Source organism: Ranitomeya variabilis, chromosome 3 (genome assembly GCF_051348905.1).
Source record: "Ranitomeya variabilis isolate aRanVar5 chromosome 3, aRanVar5.hap1, whole genome shotgun sequence".
NCBI classification, from domain to species: Eukaryota; Metazoa; Chordata; class Amphibia; order Anura; family Dendrobatidae; genus Ranitomeya; species Ranitomeya variabilis.
The window spans coordinates 77,687,237-77,707,192 of record NC_135234.1 but is presented as its reverse complement, the minus strand read 5'-3'; the positions used below and the strand labels follow the sequence as shown (position 1 = coordinate 77,707,192).

Sequence of the window (19,956 nt, the reverse complement as noted above, 5' to 3'; positions counted from 1 at the left end):
CAATATGAGACAAAGTATGTATGTACAAAGCAATTATAAAATAACATGAATGAAAGAAGAAAGATAAAACTCACATGTGCTCAGATCATCTCAGGCAAAACCATGGTGGTAGGCGGAGCCAAATATCCCAATTCATGAGATAGTCTTTCTATAGTGAAATCTCAGGCAAAAACTGAAGGCTGGGTGAAGTGCAGAGACTTATAACTGGTCGACTGTGACATCACTAAAAAGGCTGGTTTCCCTGGACCCTCCCCTTTCCTCAGACTGCAACTTTTAATAGCAATTCTTAAAATTCTCCTATCTTCGCTCGAGAACGTGTCAGAATCATAACACACACCTCATCCATCTTGTATAACTGGCTTTCTATGGGTACCAAATTCATCCTAGTTGTTCCACAACGTTCTGGAGAAATCCACACTTTGTACTCGATGTGTTTAGCGGCTCGCGCTTACAGTGTTTATCAGTTCTGCAGATGGAAGTTAGCAATATGTACTGTAGGGATTTCACTCACTCAGGTGCGATGGCTAACACTTCAGGAGGCACGTTCCTTTAAAGTTCATAGGTTTATTACATCATAAACCACGTGGCAAAATAACAGCAAACAAATAGCCTTTAGTTCAGGAAAAGGAAAAACAAAGTGTCCAGTCTTTCAGCCTCAGACCCGGAACTTTAACACATTCTGGAGGCTAGCAGCTCCACACATATCTCCTGTGTTAAGCATTTGCCTGTCCTATATAGAGCTAACCACACCCAGTAACCCATCACATGATTAGCCATGTGGTCTGACATCACCACAGGTCCTGGGACACACATATATACATGGTTATATACAACAAAGAAATACTCCGGGCTACATTACAGCAACAAGGCACTTATGTGGCACATACCTCCCGTCGACTACACACCCTTTAGCCATGCTACATACCTCCCCCCTCTGCCTAAAGCCGTGGGGCTTGGCACTTTTCCCCACTAAACAAGGGATTCTTGATAGGGCATCCGCATTACCATGCAGCTTTCCGGCCCTATGTTCCACATGGAAACTGAAGTCCTGCAGGGCTAAGAACCAACGGGTGACCCTAGCATTTCTACCCTTTGTTTCCCTCATCCATCTTAGTGGGGCATGGTCAGATATCAATCTGAATTTACGACCCAGCAGATAGTACCGTAACGTGTCCACCGCCCACTTTATGGCCAAACACTCTTTTTCCACGACTGAGTAGTTCTTCTCAGATGAGGACAGCTTTCTACTCAGATAGAGGACAGGATGCTCCTCCCCATGTAGCTCTTGGGAAAGGACTGCTCCTACCCCAACATCTGAGGCATCTGTCTGAAGAATAAATTCTTTATTAAAGTCTGGGGCCATCAGAACGGGCTGCTTACATAGAGCCCCTTTCAACTCTTGGAAGGCTGACTCTGTCTCTTCAGACCATTTAACCATCACTGATTTTGTCCCCTTTAGCAGATCAGTCAGAGGCGCAGCCACTGTGGCGAAGTTCAGGATGAACCTCCTGTAATATCCCACGATTCCCAGAAAGGCTTTAACTTGCTTTTTGGAGAGTGGTTTCGGCCATGTTTGGATTGCCTCCACTTTCCTGATTTGAGGCTTTATTTCTCCACGACCCACTATATAGCCTAGGTATTTAGCTTCTTCCTTACCCAAGGCACACTTCTTTGGGTTTATTGTAAACCCCGCCTCTCTTAGAGCATCAAACACCACTTGGACTTTCTCCAGATGACTCTCCCAGTCCGGGCTAAAGATGACGATATCATCTAGGTACGCAGCAGCGTAGGCCTTATGGGGTGCAAGGACTCTATCCATAGCCCTCTGGAAGGTCGCCGGAGCTCCCTGTAGGCCAAACGGCATCCGGACATACTGGAAGCATCCATCAGGTGTCGAAAAGGCCGTCTTCTCCTTGGCTTCCTGTGCCATGGGGATCTGCCAATACCCCTTTATCAAATCCAAGGTGGATATATATCTGGCGTGCCCAAGCCTTTTGATGAGCTCATCAACGCGGGGCATGGGATAAGCGTCAAACTTGGAGACCTCATTCAACTTCCGATAGTCGTTGCAAAATCTCCACTCTCCATCAGGTTTTGGGACCAGGACAATTGGGCTCGACCAACCGCTCTTGGATTCCTCAATGACTCCAAGCTTCAACATACGCTCCACTTCCTTGGAGATAACTTCTCGACGAGCCTCAGGAATATGATAGGGCTTCACGTTCACCCGCACATGTGGCTCTGTTAGGACCTCGTGCTCTATGACCTTCGTGTGTCCTGGCAACTCTGAAAACAGGTCCCTGTTTTTCTGGAGTAACTCCCGGCACTGCTGTTTCTGGGACTTCGATAGCGTCTCCGCTATAGTAACCGCTCCAACCTCACCTTCTGGGTTGCTTAACAACGATGGAGTTACTGTCGGCTCTCTATCTTGCCACGGCTTGATGAGGTTGACATGGTATACTTGGAATGGTTTCCGTCTTCCTGGTTGGTGAATTTTATAATTTACTTCACCAAGTTTCTCGACAACCTCATATGGCCCTTGCCATTTGGCCAAGAACTTACTCTCCACCGTCGGAACTAACACAAGAACTCGGTCTCCCGGATTGCACTGCCTCACTCTTGCAGACCGGTTGTAGACTCTGGCCTGAGCTTCTTGTGCCTGGAGGAGGTGTTCTTTCACAATAGGCATCACCTTTGCAATCCTCTGCTGCATCAGGGCCACATGCTCAATGATGCTTCTGTGGGGCGTGGCTTCGGCTTCCCAGGTTTCCTTGGCTACATCCAGGAGTCCTCGCGGATGTCGGCCATATAGAAGCTCAAACGGTGAGAACACTGTGGAGGCCTGTGGAACTTCACGAATGGAAAACATCAGATAGGGTAAGAGACAATCCCAGTCTCTACCGTCTTTCTCTATAGCTTTTCTCAGCATGCTCTTCAGTGTCTTGTTAAATCTCTCAACAAGACCATCTGACTGGGGATGGTACACCGAGGTCCTCAACTGGGAGATTTTCAGGGCTTTGCATAACTCCCTCATCACCTTGCTCATGAAAGGTGTCCCCTGGCCAGTCAGGATCTCCTTCGGCAGACCTGTCCGGGAAAAGACATGGACCAACTCGCGGGCTATACTCTTCGAGGAAGAATTTCTCAAGGGAATTGCCTCAGGATAGCGTGTGGCATAGTCCAGGATGACTAATATATACTGATGGCCCCGGGCTGATTTAACTAAGGGACCAACCAAGTCCATGGCAATTCTCTCGAACGGTACCTCAATAATGGGCAGTGGCACAAGGGGGTTCCGGAAATGAGGAGTGGGAGCAGTTAGCTGACATGTAGGGCAGGACCTGCAATAGTTCACTATTTCTCGGTGACACCCAGGCCAATAGAATCTCTGCACAACCCGTTCCTGCGTTTTTTCCACTCCTAGGTGTCCACCCAAGATGTGTGAATGGGCCATGTCCAACACCTTCCATCTATATGGACCCGGCACTACCAACTGCTCTACCAACTCCTCCCTTATTTTCGTGACCCAGTACAACAACTCCCCACTCATCAGAAAATGGGGAAACCTTGTGTCTGCCCCCGGCTCCTGTACAACCCCGTCAATAACTGTGACATTATTAAAGGCTTCCCTCAGAGTGGGGTCCCTATGTTGGGCAGTCCCAAAATTTTCACCGGTTACCTCTAACTCCATAGTGTCAGATGCAGGGGACACTTCCTCCTCATCCCCAACCAGCACACAAAAAGGAAACCTGTCTCTCTCTGGGTGTGGTGACACCCTTCCAGGGTTCACTGGTTCCCTACTCTTGCTAGGGAGCTCAGAACCTTTTCCCCACAAATCCCAAAACAAACAGAAATCCCGGCCAATAATTATAGGGTGCAACAAGTCCTGCACGACGCCGACTATGTGGGACTCAGTGCCACATACCGTTTCAATGTCCACCCTGGCCAAAGGGTAGTCCTTTGCATCACCATGTATGCACCGCACTCCAACCTTCTTTCCCGGGAGCAGGTGGAGAGGAAAAGTGGCCCTCACCAGGGTCACTAGGCTCCCCGAGTCTAACAGTGCCGTTACTGCTCGACCGTTCACCTTTACGGGGCATGCTTGAGGTCCCTCGTTGGGCGGAGAGTTCACACTGCAGGCTGGGTACGCATAGTATGAACAACGGCGTCCCATGCTGCAGTCCATCTGCTCAGTGGTCTGGGAACAACGGGCAGCTATATGTCCTGGCCCGTGGCACCTCCAACAAATAATATCACCCGTAGGGACCTTGGGCACCACCTCCCCCGCCCTTTGTGACCTTGGACGCGCCACCCCTTTTTGGGACTCAGCTCCCTTCTGGGACCCCCAGTACAGCATGGGTTGCCTCCCGGAGGAGCCTTCCAACCCTTGGTATCTCTCAACCAGTCCGATCAGCTCGTCGGCATTCTGGGGATCACCCTGGGCAACCCAAGTCTGTATGGACCTCGGGAGGGAATGCACAAACCAATCCATCATCACCCGTTCCACCATCTGTGCAGGTGTACACGACTCTGGCTGCAGCCATTTCTAGACCAGGTGCAACAGATCAAACATTTGAGAGCGAGGCGGTTTGTCCCGGTGATAGGCCCAGCTGTGAACTCGCTGTGCCCTGACAGTCAGTGTCACCCCCAAACGTGCGAGAATCTCGACTTTCAATTTGTGATACTCTTTGGCATCCTGCAAGGTCAAATCATAGTACGCTTTCTGGGGTTCTCCCGTCAGGTATGGCGCCAGTACCTCTGCCCATTGCTCTGGCGGGAGTTTTTCCCTCTCAGCGACCCTCTCAAACACCATCAGGAAGGCCTCAACATCATCCCTGGGGGTCATTTTCTGCAATGCGCGTCTTACCGTCTTCTGGACGTGGGTGTCATCAGCCAAACCTGGGGTTGGGGCACTCATCTTGCCCTGGATGGCGGTTGCAAGAAGCTGCATCTGCTGCCGTTGCTCCTGCTGGTTCTGTTGCATCTGCTGCATCAACAGCTTGTTGGTCTCTTGCTGCCATTGCTCCTGCTGTGACTGCAACTGGACCAAGTGTTTCAGCAGGTCCTCCATTTTCCCCGGCAATGCTTGCTGGCTTACAACAGACTTGACCCAGGACATCCAATAACAGACTCTTCGTCTCCGCTGGGAACGCTGCCCGCATGTCTACCACCAATTGTAGGGATTTCACTCACTCAGGTGCGATGGCTAACACTTCAGGAGGCACGTTCCTTTAAAAGTTCATAGGTTTATTACATCATAAACCATGTGGCAAAATAACAGCAAACAAATAGCCTTTAGTTCAGGAAAAGGAAAAACAAAGTGTCCAGTCTTTCAGCCTCAGACCCGGAACTTTAACACATTCTGGAGGCTAGCAGCTCCACACATATCTTCTGTGTTAAGCATTTGCCTGTCCTATATAGAGCTAACCATACCCAGTAACCCATCACATGATTAGCCATGTGGTCTGACATCACCACAGGTCCTGGAACACACATATATACATGGTTATATACAACAAAGAAATACTCCGGGCTACATTACAGCAACAAGGCACTTATGTGGCACATACCTCCCGTCGACTACACACCCTTTACCATGCTACAGTACTTATTATTTTCCTAGCCCAAATCGGTGGACCAATATCTTAGTGTATTATAACAAAGAACCTCCTGTCTTAAGGGACAGATCAGACCAGTTTCAGCTGGAGCTGGAGGGAGATTTGTGCAGTTACAAGCATAATAAAAATTCTTGTGGGGGCCTTGAGGGATTTGGGATCCACATACACGCATCTCTGCCAGTAGAAACACAGAGAGAAGGGGGGTCAAAGCCCACAGTGGTGTGCTATCAGGGAAAACTAATAATCATATTACATTTTCTACATTATCCTGACACAGCTTATCTAATCTTCATTGGAGATAACTATTTTTTTTGTATTACTTTTTTGGACAATTTATGACAATGTCTTTTGTATTGTGTAACAACCTCATTGGACGTGGCACTTAGGTGTCATTATCCCCCAGCTTTATCCTATTTATTAATTTTAAGATTTTGTATTGTACAATATTTGTAATAAATAAATTATAAATTATATTGCTGATTAATTGCTCTAAAGTCCAATTTTTGTTTTTGGTTGTAAGGTCTATTAAAGCAGTTAAAGTTTTCTTTTCCTTCTGCCCACATAGCTTGGATCCTACTTTGGTCATCAGCTTTGCACCATCGACATGAATAAAGATGGAAATACAGATTTTCTTCTGGTTGGGGCGCCATTTTACCACATCAAGGGAGAAGAAGGACGAGTTTATCTTTATAAGCTCAGTAATGAGGTAAGAATTCAGTCTTAGTACTATGTAAATTGTAAGTGGAAAAAGGATCGTTTACTTATGCATTTTACTTTATGTTTGCACAATATCTTATTTTTTGTCTTTATAGGGGACCTTCAAACTTGTTTCAATACTAGAACAGCCATACTATTCATTTGCAAGGTTTGGTTACTCCATAGCTCAGATTGGGGACATCAATAACGATGGATATCAAGATATTGCCATTGGGGCACCACTTGAGGGACATTTTGAGGATCCAGATGCGTTTGGAAGCGTTTATATTTATAACAGTATTAAAGATGGCATCCGCAGTACACCTTCTCAGGTATGGACAAATACTGTGCTATATTGGGGTATGTACACACATTCAGGATTTGCTGCAGAACAAAAAAAATATTTTTGCATGCTCGTAAGTAAAAAATAAAAATTGTTCCCAAAGGTGGACAACCACTTTATGTACAAAAGACAGGGTGGAGTCTGCTCATTGTCGTTGATGTACAAATGACGATTCTTGAAACAACAGAAAGATAAGCCCTGGTGCTGGTACGACCTATGTTGGTAGCGGCATTTAAAGCGTGGGATCTGGGAGTCGTGGTGTGTCACGCGCCTATCGCCTACCCCCACATGGCCACAACGATATAGAAACATGCAAATGGGTCACCGTGGCTGAAGACCCCCGTACCTGCCATTACGGTATTGATGTAAAGACTAGCATGTGGCTGGCCTTCATTGAAAACCATCATTTTTACTTTATATTACTGTGTTATTGCAGTGTACAATATAAGTGATCAGACTGTCGCAGGTTCAAGTCCCTCAATGGAACTAAACAGTAAAGTAAAATTGTTGTTTAAAAACATGTAAAAAATACAAAAAAACAAAAACTTGAATCACCCTCACTCTCCCTCATTAAAAATACATTTTCATAAACAAACACGTGTTGTTACACTGCCTCTGTTCTATCAAAATCTAAAATGAATTAACCTGATTGATAAACGCCATAAAGAAAATTAAGAATTAAAAACAGTCTGTCAGCAGGCTTTTGTTATATAATCTGAGTACAGTATGAAGTAGGGGCTAACATGTCCAGCTGTGTAATGTTGTTTATTTAGACCAAATGTTTTATCACCTGGTGTTTATCATTGCAAGTGTGCAATGGTCTGACTCTGCCCCTGTGAGGAAACCAGATTATATCTTAACTACCCACACAACTTTGTTTAGCAAACCATAAAGAATTGACTTTTTATCTGTATATTGGCTTTTGGATTTAAGTGTTTTTTTCTGTTTCGTCAAGAAAACAGACTTTTGTTTGTGTAAGCCTGGAATTTTGACTTGTAAGCTGATATTTGATATAACATAGTGTGCTCTTATCCTTGATGAATAGTGGGGTCTACTGATATGCTAATTATACATTGTCTAGCCTAGATAGTTTGTTGATTTTTAAAACAGAGGAGGAAAATCTTTGCAAATACATTACATAATCAAGCAAGGCAACTTGGTTGTCATTGTCACCCATTCTGCTCCTTATCTGTGAGCGTGGACTGAAGGACACTGGTGAATCTAAAATAGGCTACATACCTCTGTATAAAGAGACTAAGAGACAGAGCGCCTAAGAGAGAGAGACAGCCAGAGATTCAGCCAAGGCACCCAAACACGCAAAGGACCAGAGACAGGACTGCAGCCAATTCATCATGGCATCATCACAAGGGATCTATAATGCTACAGGAAACATCCTAGGGGTTTTTGGCTCCGGTTGGAAGAATACAGATCTGCTCTATTGACCATCGCTGGACCATGGATACGTTTGGAAAAAGTCAGGATTGAGACCCGCTGGTCACCTGGCTCCATGGATATGTTCGGATAAGCCATGGCCTTGTACCTCATATAGACTCAATGGACTGTCATCTTCCTACGCTTGTCGTTAGCTCCTCTGTGTGTGTGTACCACAGGTGGGGTAGCCGACCCTGGGAGGTCTGATGTAACATCTGCCATTATCCCGGTGGGTCAGCGGAAGGGTGAGACTCTAATGTGCACCACCTTGGGGAAGTTTGCTGGGACTGTTCTTTGTGTTATCTGCCTGTTTTGTGGTTCAATAAAGCATTGCCACACTGTTTTACCCTCACCCTGTGTTGTCTGAGTAGCATTATTCCCACATTATATGGATAGTGGGTGTTCGGTGGGATGATCCCTTGTCCATGCTGTTCCAGCTAGCGGACAAGGACGCTTACCAACCCCCCGTGTCTCCACAGCCCCCTTTTGTGATAAGCAGCTCACTGTCTATAGCTATGTACACACAGAGTCAGATGCGGGAGCAGTTTGCTGTGGTGTGGGCAGGGGCAGCTTTCTCAGCTCTGCTTCTTTGCTAAATCTAAAAGCTTTGATTGTGTCAGAATGGCTGCACCCAGTAAACTAAGCAATACATCACTGGAATCGGGGTATATTTGCGCGCATCATACTGCTCTCAAATGAGGTGTAGCAAAAACCTGCTGACAGATACACTTTAAAACATTAAAATAGAGGTTTTTCAGTCTTGGTAACACAGCAAAAATTGCAATAAGAAGCGATCAAACCATTGTCCGTGCCCAAAATGATATCAATAAAAATGTGAGTTCACCACAAAAAATTAGTTTTTCATGAATTTTTCTATTTTTTTTTCAACACTTCAATAAAAAATACCTATACAAGATTGGTATCACCGTGATCGTGACCTAGAAAATACAGTTACCAGTCATTTTTACTGCACAGTTAATGCTGTAAAACAAAAAAAAATAATTCCCAAATTGCATTTTTTTGCACAATTTTATTGCACTTGCAATTTTTAAAATGTTGTTAAAATGAATGTTATTGAAAACTATTAAACACAGCTTAAAATTTGCATAAAAAAACCCCTACAAAAACGCAATGTGTGAACATAGCCTTAGAGTGTAGCTGCAATACCAGACACAAGCCATGGACAGGTGTGGTGCTGTCTAGAAGAAATAAGGCCATGTTCACACATTCAGTATTTGGTCAGTATTTTACCTCAGTATTTATAAGCCTAAACTAGGAGTGGGTGATAAATGCAGAAGTGGTGACGTGTTTCTGTTATACTTGTCCTCTGATTGTTCCTCTCTTGGTTTTGGCTTACAAATACTGATCGGTGATGAGCGAGTATACTCGTTGCTCGGGTTTTCCCGTGCATGCTCGAGTGGTCTCCGAGTATTTGTGACTGCTCGGAGATTTCGTTTTCGTCACCGCAAGTGCATGATTTACGGCTTCTAGACAGCCTGAGTACATGTGGGGATTTCCTAGCAACCAGGCAACCCCTACATGTACTTAGGCTGTCTACCAGCTGTTAATCATGCAACAGACTCAACAAAAACGAAATCTCCGAGCAGTCACAAATACTCGGAGACCACCCGAGCGTGCTCTGGAAAACCCGAGCATAGGAGTACACTTGCTCATCACTAATACTGATGTAAAATACTGACCAAATACTGAACATGTGAACATGGCCTAATCCTGTGTAATCATTTTAAGTTAAGTGCATGTTCAATATATGTTATAATCTCATTACAGAGAATTAGAGCAACAGATTTCAGACAGAAGCTGCAGTTCTTTGGCCAGTCTATAGACGGGGGCCTGGATATTACAGATGATGGATATTCTGACATTGCAGTCGGAGCATTGCAAAGTGTAGTGGTTCTTCAGTAAGTTATTAAAATAGTATATAAAATGTTGCACCCCTATTCTCTGCTTACAGTACAGTTATTACTACTGCGGTTGCTTGTATTTCACATAGAGTCCCATAGTGTGATAAATAGAGAAACCAAAAGGGTGTAAATGAAGGCAAAATTCTACTGCTATATTCATTAATCACTAATATATTCATTTATTTCTCTACAGGTCTTGCCCGGTGGTTAAAATAAGGGCCACTCTAAAATTTGAGCCTAATAAAATCTCTATGATTCATAAAACTGTAAATGCTAATCTGTGCTTTACCGTTACACCTTTCAACCAGGCAGGTATGCAACCATGTAAGGTCACATTTATTAAGACTGGTGTCTTATACCACAATCTTAAAGGGAATTTGTCAGTAGGATCAACTCTCCTAAGCCGTCTATATGGGCATGTACGTTAACTAAAATGATACCTTGATATTTGTGATCCGATGTCTTATTCCAGAGAAATCCACGTTTTCCCTAATATGGAAATGAGCTGTTAAGATCTGTGGGTCAGACATAGATCTCCCTGATAATCTGCCTCCAGAGCTTATTTTAAGTCAAAGGGGGCAGAATTATTGTACACCAACCAACTCAAAAATATTAGTGTATTACTGTAATTATGCAGTATACAATGTTATCAGTAGGATAATAGTAGATAAATTGCTGTTGTTTACTCACACTTTCAATTCTATTCCAGAACTGAAAAAATCCTTTCTTGAATACAAAATGGAGCTGGATGTCTACATGGAGCAGAAACGAATTATACTCCACGATAAAACCTCCATCAGAAAAAGCATCTCCCTTACGTCTGATAACTGCACTTCATTTTCGCTGACAGTACTGGTAATTGTTGGCGGTCATAAAATGTATACGCTCCTTAACATTGAAATTGCAACACCTAGAAAGTAGACGTGGAATTATGAATATCATATGATGGATTGACACGTTACTGATTCACAAATTATAAAAACGGAATTAACATTTTCAAAACATCTTGATTTTATTCAGTATCGAGAATGAGTGCCGTAAAGAGAAATGCACACACTTACACATCTTGGCTACTATGAATGGGAATATTTATGGTTGAGGATGTTCTGCCACGCTGAATGCACTTGGACAAATCCAGGGACGGACATATCATTGGTGCAACTTATGCAGTGCACAGGAGCCCAAGAGGTAAGGAGGCCCATTTTCACCTCCGAAGCAGTTGGATTTGTCTATTTTGCTTACCTATTGAACTGTAAAGGGCCCATATACTATTCTTGCATAAGGGTCCGATTCTGTCCACCAGTGGACAAATCATCCAGATCCACTGCTGTGAGCTCCCTTTGTAATTGCCAAGTAATCACATCCCAGATGTTCTCGATGGGAGACAAGTCCAGAGAAGCTGCAAGCCTTGGTAGCATATTTAGGCCACACTGGCTGCTCATAGTAGCACGAACAGCATGCGGCCTGGCGTTGTGATGTTGGACAACGGATCCTAAGACACGTTGGAGAAATGACCATACCGCTGGTTCCAGTTGTTAGTTTAACTGGAATGAAGACTAGAGGAACCTGCCTACCATACATTATGTCACCCCACACCATAATTCTGGGAGTAGGACTGGTGCGACGTTCAATTGCAAAGCTTTTTTCGTGGTATTACCCACATGATATCCAGATCAATCTCCAGCTACCATTGCATCTCAGACAAAAGCAGAACACATTGCTGAAGAGGATAAACCTCTATTCCAGGCTCCATTGCCATCTGGCTCCGCTCTCTGATAGCCTTTGAGAGCAGTGGCATGAGGTCTATGGATCACCTGTAGCTGGATGTCTGGCTGATAGCCCAGTGTCATGCAAATGCCTTCAGTTGGTTTGTGTACACAATGTTAGATGCCTAACTCTTGGTATGTGACGTCCAGTTTCACTTGCAGTAGAGAATGGATGAATCATAGAACCATTGTTACGGCCATTTATCCAAAGTGCCCCAGGAGCCGATTTTCAAATCAATAATGTAGGTCGCCTGTTGCTTGTGTTACTGTAAGCAACCTCCTTGGCCTAAACTTACTACTATGGCCTGGAGCATCTTCAGACTTGCACATCTGGGACAGCATTGGTCGTCAATAGCAAAGGAAGCTGCCAGAAACAGATTTTGATGATTTGCCCAACTGCATTCACTATGACAGAATATTCCTCGATCAACCATTAATAACCTCACTGATAGCAGCCAAGATGTGTAAATGTAGATACTTCTGCATGTGGCTCTCATACTGGATTCTGAATAAATCGAGATGTTTTGAACATTTTGTTTCCATTTTTTAATCATTTGAGCATCATTAACGTGTCTGTCGATTCTGTGCTTTCCACAATTCTATGACTTCATCTTTTTGATGTCGCAATTTCAATGTCAAGGACAGTATATATGTATATATGTGTTTATATATATCTAATATATAAAGCTGAATGTGTGTGTGTGTTTGTATGTATGTGTGTATGTTCGGGATTGGCATCTGCACCATCGCAGCTACAGCCACAAATTTTTGCACAGTCACACGTCTGGACCCCGGGAGCGTCATAGGCTATGTTATGAGGGGAAATTTTAACCCCGCGCGTTCCAATTCACCAAACAATTTTTCCACTATCTACATAATGGGGAAAAAGTGAAAGGAAAAGTGTTGGAGGCAAATTGTCAGCTGCCAGATGTGAACAAGGGGGACTTAAAGAATAAGAGCGATGGCGCCAAAGAGTATATACCGTACAGTTGCTAAGGTGGGGCCCCGGCATGGGATACTCAACACACGGGGATATGAACACATACACAAAATGCGCCACACACTACAACGTGCTTGATCACATATACCACCCTCAGCACACATTTCACCACACATACACCAACCTCGCCAAATAAAAGTCGAAACACAAAAGTCGCCACTCAAAACTCACCACGCGCAAAATTCGCCACATGCAAAACTAGGCTCACGCAAAACTCGCCACACATGCAAAACTCACCTAATGGAAAACTCTCCACACGCAAAACTTGAACACGCGGAAAAATTGCCACATGCACAAAAGTTGCAACACATGCAAAAGCTGCCTCACACAAAACTTGCACATGCTCAAAACGCACCACACATAAAACTCGCCACGCGCAAAACTCGCCATGAGCAAAACTTGCTGCACACAACTTGCTACACTAACCTGTCACATGCAACTCGACACACAAAAAGTTGCTACACGCATGTCGCCACACAAAACTCATCTCACAAAAGTCGCTACATGCATGTTGCCACACGCAACTCAACACACACAACTTGACACATGAAACTTGCCCTAAAACACACACAACTCTGGTTTTATCCTTCAAAAATAAAAATCTGATTAATAAGCAGACAAACTACAAGAGCAACAAATGTACCATATAGGAAATACGGCAGCTGTCAGTCACATGACCTGTCTATTACGTGTATGTGTGAGCTAATATATACTACCAGGGGGGAGGGCTTCCTGTTGGCTGGGGATTTATCAGGCTGCCAATAGCAACCAATCACAGCTCAGCTTCTATTTTGCTGCAGTTAATTAATTTGAGCTCTGATTGGTTAATATAGGCAACAAAGGACATTCTCAGTATAACAAAGCTTGTGTGAGGTAATAGCATGTCAGTTAGGGTGTGTTAGTGGAAATGCTGATGTCAGTCACATTACCTCTATGTGAGAGGATATAGAAACTGCAGTTACAGACTATTTTTATCACAATAACGCCTCATAAGAAAAGGAATTCCATGGCACGAATGTCAGCTGATGAGAAAAGAAAAGCTGCATTACGGGCCAATGAAAAATGTGAAGACCGAGAAACAAGGCTGACACACATGAGAACAGCAGCTGCTTCCTCAAGAGCCAATGAACTTTCTGAGCAGAGGGAAGCGAGGTTTGCAGACAAGAGAACAAGAGCTGCTTCCTCAAGGGCCAATTAACTTTCTGAGGAGAGGGAAGTGAGGCTTGCAGACATGAAAACAAGAGCTACTTCCTTAAAAGCCAATGAACTTTCTGAGGAGAGGGAAGCGAGGCTTGCAGACATGAAAACAAGAGCTGCTTCCTCAAGGGCCTAAAAACTTTCTGAGGAGAGGGAAGTGAGGCTTGCAGACATGAAAACAAGAGCTACTTCCTCAAGAGCCAATGAACTTTCTGAGGAGAGGGAAGCGAGGCTTGCAGACACGAAAACAAGAGCTGCTTCCTGAAGGGCCAATTAACTTTCTGAGGAGAGGGAAGCAAAGCTTGTAGACATGAAAACAACAGCTGCTTCCTCAAGGGCCAATTAACTTTCTGAGGTGAGGGAAGCAAGGCTTGCAGACATGAAAACAAGAACTGCTTCCTCAAGAGCCAATGAACTTTCTGAGGAGAGGGAAGCGAGGCTTGCAGATAAGGGAAGAGCTGTGTCCTCAAGGGCCAATGGTCATCTCAGCAGAGAGAAGGCCGACTTGCCACTAAGAGAATTGCTATTTCTTCCACCAGGGCACAGGAAATAGTGGAGATTTGAAACATGCTGCCTTTTGTTACCAGTCAGACATTAACTATCAGCATAATCCTAAAGTTCAGATAGGAAAAATGGATGTGGTCTGCATGTACGGCAGTGCCCTGAAATGGAAAGATGAACTGCCAGGTTTATGCTGTGCAAATGGCGAGATAAAACTTCCACCTCTCCTGTCACCACCAGATCCCCTAAAGTCTCTGATGACAGGTACCAGTACAATATCAAAGCATTTCTTGGACAACATCAGGAAGTACAACTCCTGCTTCCAAATGACATCATTTGGTGCAACAAAAGAAATGTTTACAACAGGATTTATGCCGACATTTAACCCCTTTACCCCCAAGGGTTGTTTGCATGTTAATGACCGGGCCAATTTTTACAATTCTGACCACTGTCCCTTTATGAGGTTATAACTCTGGAACGCTTCAACGGATCCCGGTGATTCTGACACTGTTTTCTCTTGACATATTGTCCTTCATGATAGTGGTAAAATTTCTTTGATATTACCTGAGTTTATTTGTGAAAAAAGTGGAAATTTGGCGAAAATTTTGAAACTTTCGCAATTTTCCAACTTTGAATTTTTATACAATTAAATCACAGAGATATGTCACACAAAATACTTAATAAGTAACATTTCCCACATGTCTACTTTACATCAGCACAATTTTGGAGCCAACATTTTTTTTTTTTAGGGAGTTATAAGGGTTAAAATTTGACCAGCAATTTCTCATTTTTACAACACCATTCTTTTTTTAGGGACCACATCTCATTTGAAGTCATTTTGAGGGGTCTATATGATAGAAAATAACCAAGTGTGACACCATTCTAAAAACTGCACCCCTCAAGGTGCTCAAAACCACATTCAAGAAGTTTATTAACCCTTCAGGTGTTTCACAGGAATTTTTGGAATGTTTAAATAAAAATTAACATTTAACTTTTTTTCACAAAAAAATTACTTCAGCTCCATTTTGTTTTATTTTACCAAGGGTAACAGGAGAAAATAGACCTCAGAAGTTGTTGGAAAATTTGTCCTGAGTACGCCGATACCCCATATGTGGGGGAAAACCACTGTTTGAGCGCATGGCAGAGCTCGGAAGCGAAGGAGCGCCATTTGACTTTTCAATGCAAAATTGACTGGAATTGAGATGGGATGCCATGTTGCGTTTGGAGAGCCCCTGATGTGTCTAAACATTGAAACCCCCCACAAGTGACACCATTTTGAAAAGTAGACCCCCTAAGGAACTTATCTAGATGTGTGGTGAGCACTTTGACCCATTAAGTGATTCACAGAAGTTTATAATGCAGAGCCGTAAAAATAAAAAATCATATTTTTTCACAAAAATGATCTTTTCGCCCCCAATTTTTTTATTTTAAGAGGGTAAGAGAAGAAATTGGACCCCAAAAGTTGTTGTACTATTTGTCCTGAGTACGCTGAGTATGCTGATACCCCATATGTTGGGGTAAACCACTGTTTGGGGCGCATGGGAGATGCAAAATTGACAGAAATTGAGATAGGACGCCATGTTGTGTTTGGAGAGCCCCTGATGTGCCTATACAGTGAAAACCCCCCAATTATAACTGAAACCCTAATCCAAACACACCCCTAACCCTAATCCCAACAGTAACCCTAACCACACCCCTAACCCTAATCCCAACACTATTCCCAACCGTAAATGTAATCCAAACCCTAACTTTAGCCCCAACCCTAACCCTAACTTTAGCCCCAACCCTAACTGTAGCCTTAACCCTAACCCTAGCCCTAACCCTAGTCCTAACCCTAGCCCTAACCGTAACCCTAGCCCTAATCCTAACCCTAATCCTAGCCCTAATCCTAACACTAGCCCTAACCCTAGCTCTAGCCCTAACCCTAGCCCTAACCCTAACCCTAATGGGAAAATGGAAATAAATACATTTTTTTATTTTTTAAATTTTTCCCTAACTAAGGAGGTGATGAAGGGTGGTTTGATTTACTATTTATAGTGGGTTTTCTAGCGGATTTTTATGATGGGCAGCCGTCACACACTAAAAGACGCTTTTTATTGCAAAAAATATTTTTTGCGTTACCACATTTTGAGAGCTATAAGTTTTCCATATTTTGGTCCACAGAGTCATATGTGTCTTGTTTTTTGCGGGACAAGTTGACGTTTTTATTGGTAACATTTTCGGGCACGTGACATTTTTTGATCGCTTTTTATTCCGATTTTTGTGAGGCAGAATGACCAAAAACCAGCTATTCATGAATTTCTTTTTGGGGGGGCATTTATACCGTTCCGCGTTTGGTAAAATAGATAAAGCAGTTTTATTCTTCGGGTCAGTATGATTACAGCAATACCTCATTTATATCATTTTTTATGTTTTGGCGCTTTTATACGATAAAAACTATTTTTATAGAAAAAATAATTATTTTTGCATCGCTTTATTCTGAGGACTATAACTTTTTTATTTTTTTGCTGATGATGCTGTATGGTGGCTCATTTTTTGCGGGACAAGATGACGTTTTCAGCGGTACCATGATTATTTATATCCATTTTTTTGATCGCGTGCAATTCCACTTTTTGTTCGGCAGTATGATAATAAAGTGTTGTTTTTTGCACTCAATTCTGAGGAAAAAATTATGGAATCACTCTGTAAACTTTCATACCTAAAAATAACACCTGCATCAAATTAGATCTGCTTGTTAGTCTGCATCTAAAAAGGAGTGATCACACCTTGGAGAGCTGTTGCACCAAGTGGACTGACATGAATCATGGCTCCAACACGAGAGATGTCAATTGAAACAAAGGAGAGGAGAGGATTATCAAACTCTTAAAAGAGGGTAAATCATCACGCAATGTTGCAAAAGATGTTGGTTGCTCACAGTCAGCTGTGTCTAAAATCTGGACCAAATACAAACAACATGGGAAGGTTGTTAAAGGCAAACATACTGGTAGACCAAGGAAGACATCAAGGAGTCAATACCAGAAACTTAAAGCAATATGTCCAGAACAGGAAATGCACAACAAAACAAATGAGGAACAAATGGATGGAAACTGGAGTCAACGTCTGTGTCCGAACTCTAAGAAACCAACTAAAGCCATCATTAACACCTAAACAGAAAAAAACAAGGGTACAATGGGCAAAGGAAAAGCAATTGTGGATTGTGGATGACTGAATGCAAGTCATATTCAGTGATGAATCGCGAATCTACATTGGGCAAGGTGATGATGCTGGAACTTTTGTTTGGTGCCGTTCCAATGAGATTTATAAAGATGACTGCCTGAAGAGAACATGCAAATTTCCACAGTCATTGATGATATGGGGCTGCATGTCAGGTAAAGGCACTGGGGAAATGGCTGTCATTACATCTTCAATAAATGCACAAGTTTATGTTGATATTTTGGACACTTTTCTTATCCCATCAATTGAAAGGATGTTTGGGAATGATGAAATCATTTTTCAAGATGATAATGCTTCCTGCCATAGAGCAAAAACTGTGAAAACGTTCCTTGAAAAAAGACACATAAGGTCAATGTCATGGCCTGCAAATAGTCTGGATCTCAATCCAAGTGAAAATCTTTGGTGGAAGTTGAAGAAAATGGTCCATGACAAGGCTCCAACCTGCAAAGCTGATCTGGCAACAGCAATCATAGAAAGTTGGAGCCAGATTGATGAAGAGTACTATTTGACACTCATTAAGTCCATGCCTCAGAGACTGCAAGCTGTTATAAAAGCCAAAGGTGGTGCAACAAAATGCTAGTGATGTTTTGGAGTTTTTTTGTTTGTTTGTTTTTATTCCATAATTTTTTCCTCAGAATTTAGTGATTCCATATTTTTTTTCCCTATGCTTGGTTAAAAAAAGTAACCATTACTGACTACCACATTTTTTGTTTTTGATTTCTTTTAGTGTTTCTTAAAGCCAGAAAGTTGCCATTTGAAATGACTTTAGTTTTGTGCCATGTCTGTGATCTGCTTTTTTTCTACAAAATTACCGTAAACAACTGAATGAACATCGTCCAAGGCCGGTGATTCCATAATTTTTGCCAGGGGTTGTAGACAGCTCTGGTGCATTTCACATGTGTCTGATATGTACAGTGTCATGTATTTTGCACACAGTCGAACAGATAACCTTCGTGACCTTATGCAAATGTGAAATTCTCTTTTCTACTCTCCAGCCTTGTACCTACGACTGTTTCAGTGATATCACATTCAAGATATCCTATTCTCTGAATTCTGACTTACGAAGTGATCTCCCACCACCAGTGATGGATTTCTATGACCAAAATTATACTTACATTCAGGTAAAAACATTGTAATAAAAATTAACAATTTTCTCTGGTAGCAAGAGAAGACTGATAATCCTAGAAATAGCCAGGATTATTATTAGGTGGAATAATAAACTATCTTGATGTCTTATTTTTAAATTGAAATTGGTAATTATGACACTCCTGTGTTAGGTCCCCAATTAGGATCCTATCCCATGTAAATTTTGTAGAAAACTTGGCACGTTTCGATCATACAATGACCTTCATTAGTCAAACAGATTGCAGTGTGCACAGGGTTACAGGCAATAATGTACACTTAAGATCAGCAGCGAACTGCAATCTGTCTAACTGATGAAGGTCATTGTATGACCGAAACGTTTTTTTGTTTCTTTTGTTTTTTTTGCCGGCTCATCACTTTTCATCAGAGCTGGCAAGGGAGCGCACTGTCACTATGCATTGAAAACAATATTGCACAGTGACAAGCTCCTACTGAGCATATGTCAGAATTGACAACTGACGCATGCTCAGTAGAGCAGACACTAGCCCAGCCCTTGACACGGAGGTCACTGATGATGCTTGTTTCACTGATGATAACTCATTTGACTATCCCAGCATGCACTGTTCCATGTCTTTTTAAGACAGCTATGACCTGCCTACGATATGCAACATTTTTGTGACTTTTGTGTAAAATATTTTGTACTTTATGGTAAAATGTTAATGACAGATCCTATTATTGAAACCTCTGTTGTATTTATGTAGCTACCATATGAAAAGAACTGCAACAACAAGGAAATATGTGTCCCGAGCTTGTCTCTGACCACCCTGCTGTCGCGGTAAGAATGGAGACAATTATGGTAATAGAACCTCAAAAACTATCAATAATGTTGACTAATATTCACCATCTTTTTATTTTCAGAAATGACCTGATTATTGGATATACCAAAGATGTGACTGCGACACTGACCCTTACAAACTCTGGGGATCAATCTTACATGACAAACGTGACACTCGTTTATCCAGAAAATCTGCTCTTCACCCTGATCAAACCGGTAAATGAGAAATAAAAACACTACATTAAGATCCGGCGCTACAGAAGTTTAGCCTGTCATCTATGGCTTCTTTGTTATATAATTGACAACCAGTATATATTTCATTGTGTAGACAAGTTGTCCACTGTTTAAAAA

General features: G+C 42.6%; 1 protein-coding gene across 1 annotated transcript in view; it reads left to right on the top strand.

Annotated features, from left to right (window-relative positions):
- ITGAE (integrin subunit alpha E) overlaps positions 1-19,956 on the top strand; it is a 179,764-nt gene that overhangs the window by 109,587 nt on the left and 50,221 nt on the right. Inside the window, exons 15-22 of the mRNA XM_077294231.1 lie at positions 6,184-6,324; positions 6,431-6,646; positions 9,877-10,007; positions 10,204-10,322; positions 10,720-10,865; positions 18,683-18,808; positions 19,532-19,605; positions 19,689-19,821. Of these exons, the coding sequence (XP_077150346.1) occupies positions 6,184-6,324; positions 6,431-6,646; positions 9,877-10,007; positions 10,204-10,322; positions 10,720-10,865; positions 18,683-18,808; positions 19,532-19,605; positions 19,689-19,821 (1,086 nt within the window). The remainder of the gene's footprint in view (positions 1-6,183; positions 6,325-6,430; positions 6,647-9,876; positions 10,008-10,203; positions 10,323-10,719; positions 10,866-18,682; positions 18,809-19,531; positions 19,606-19,688; positions 19,822-19,956) is intronic.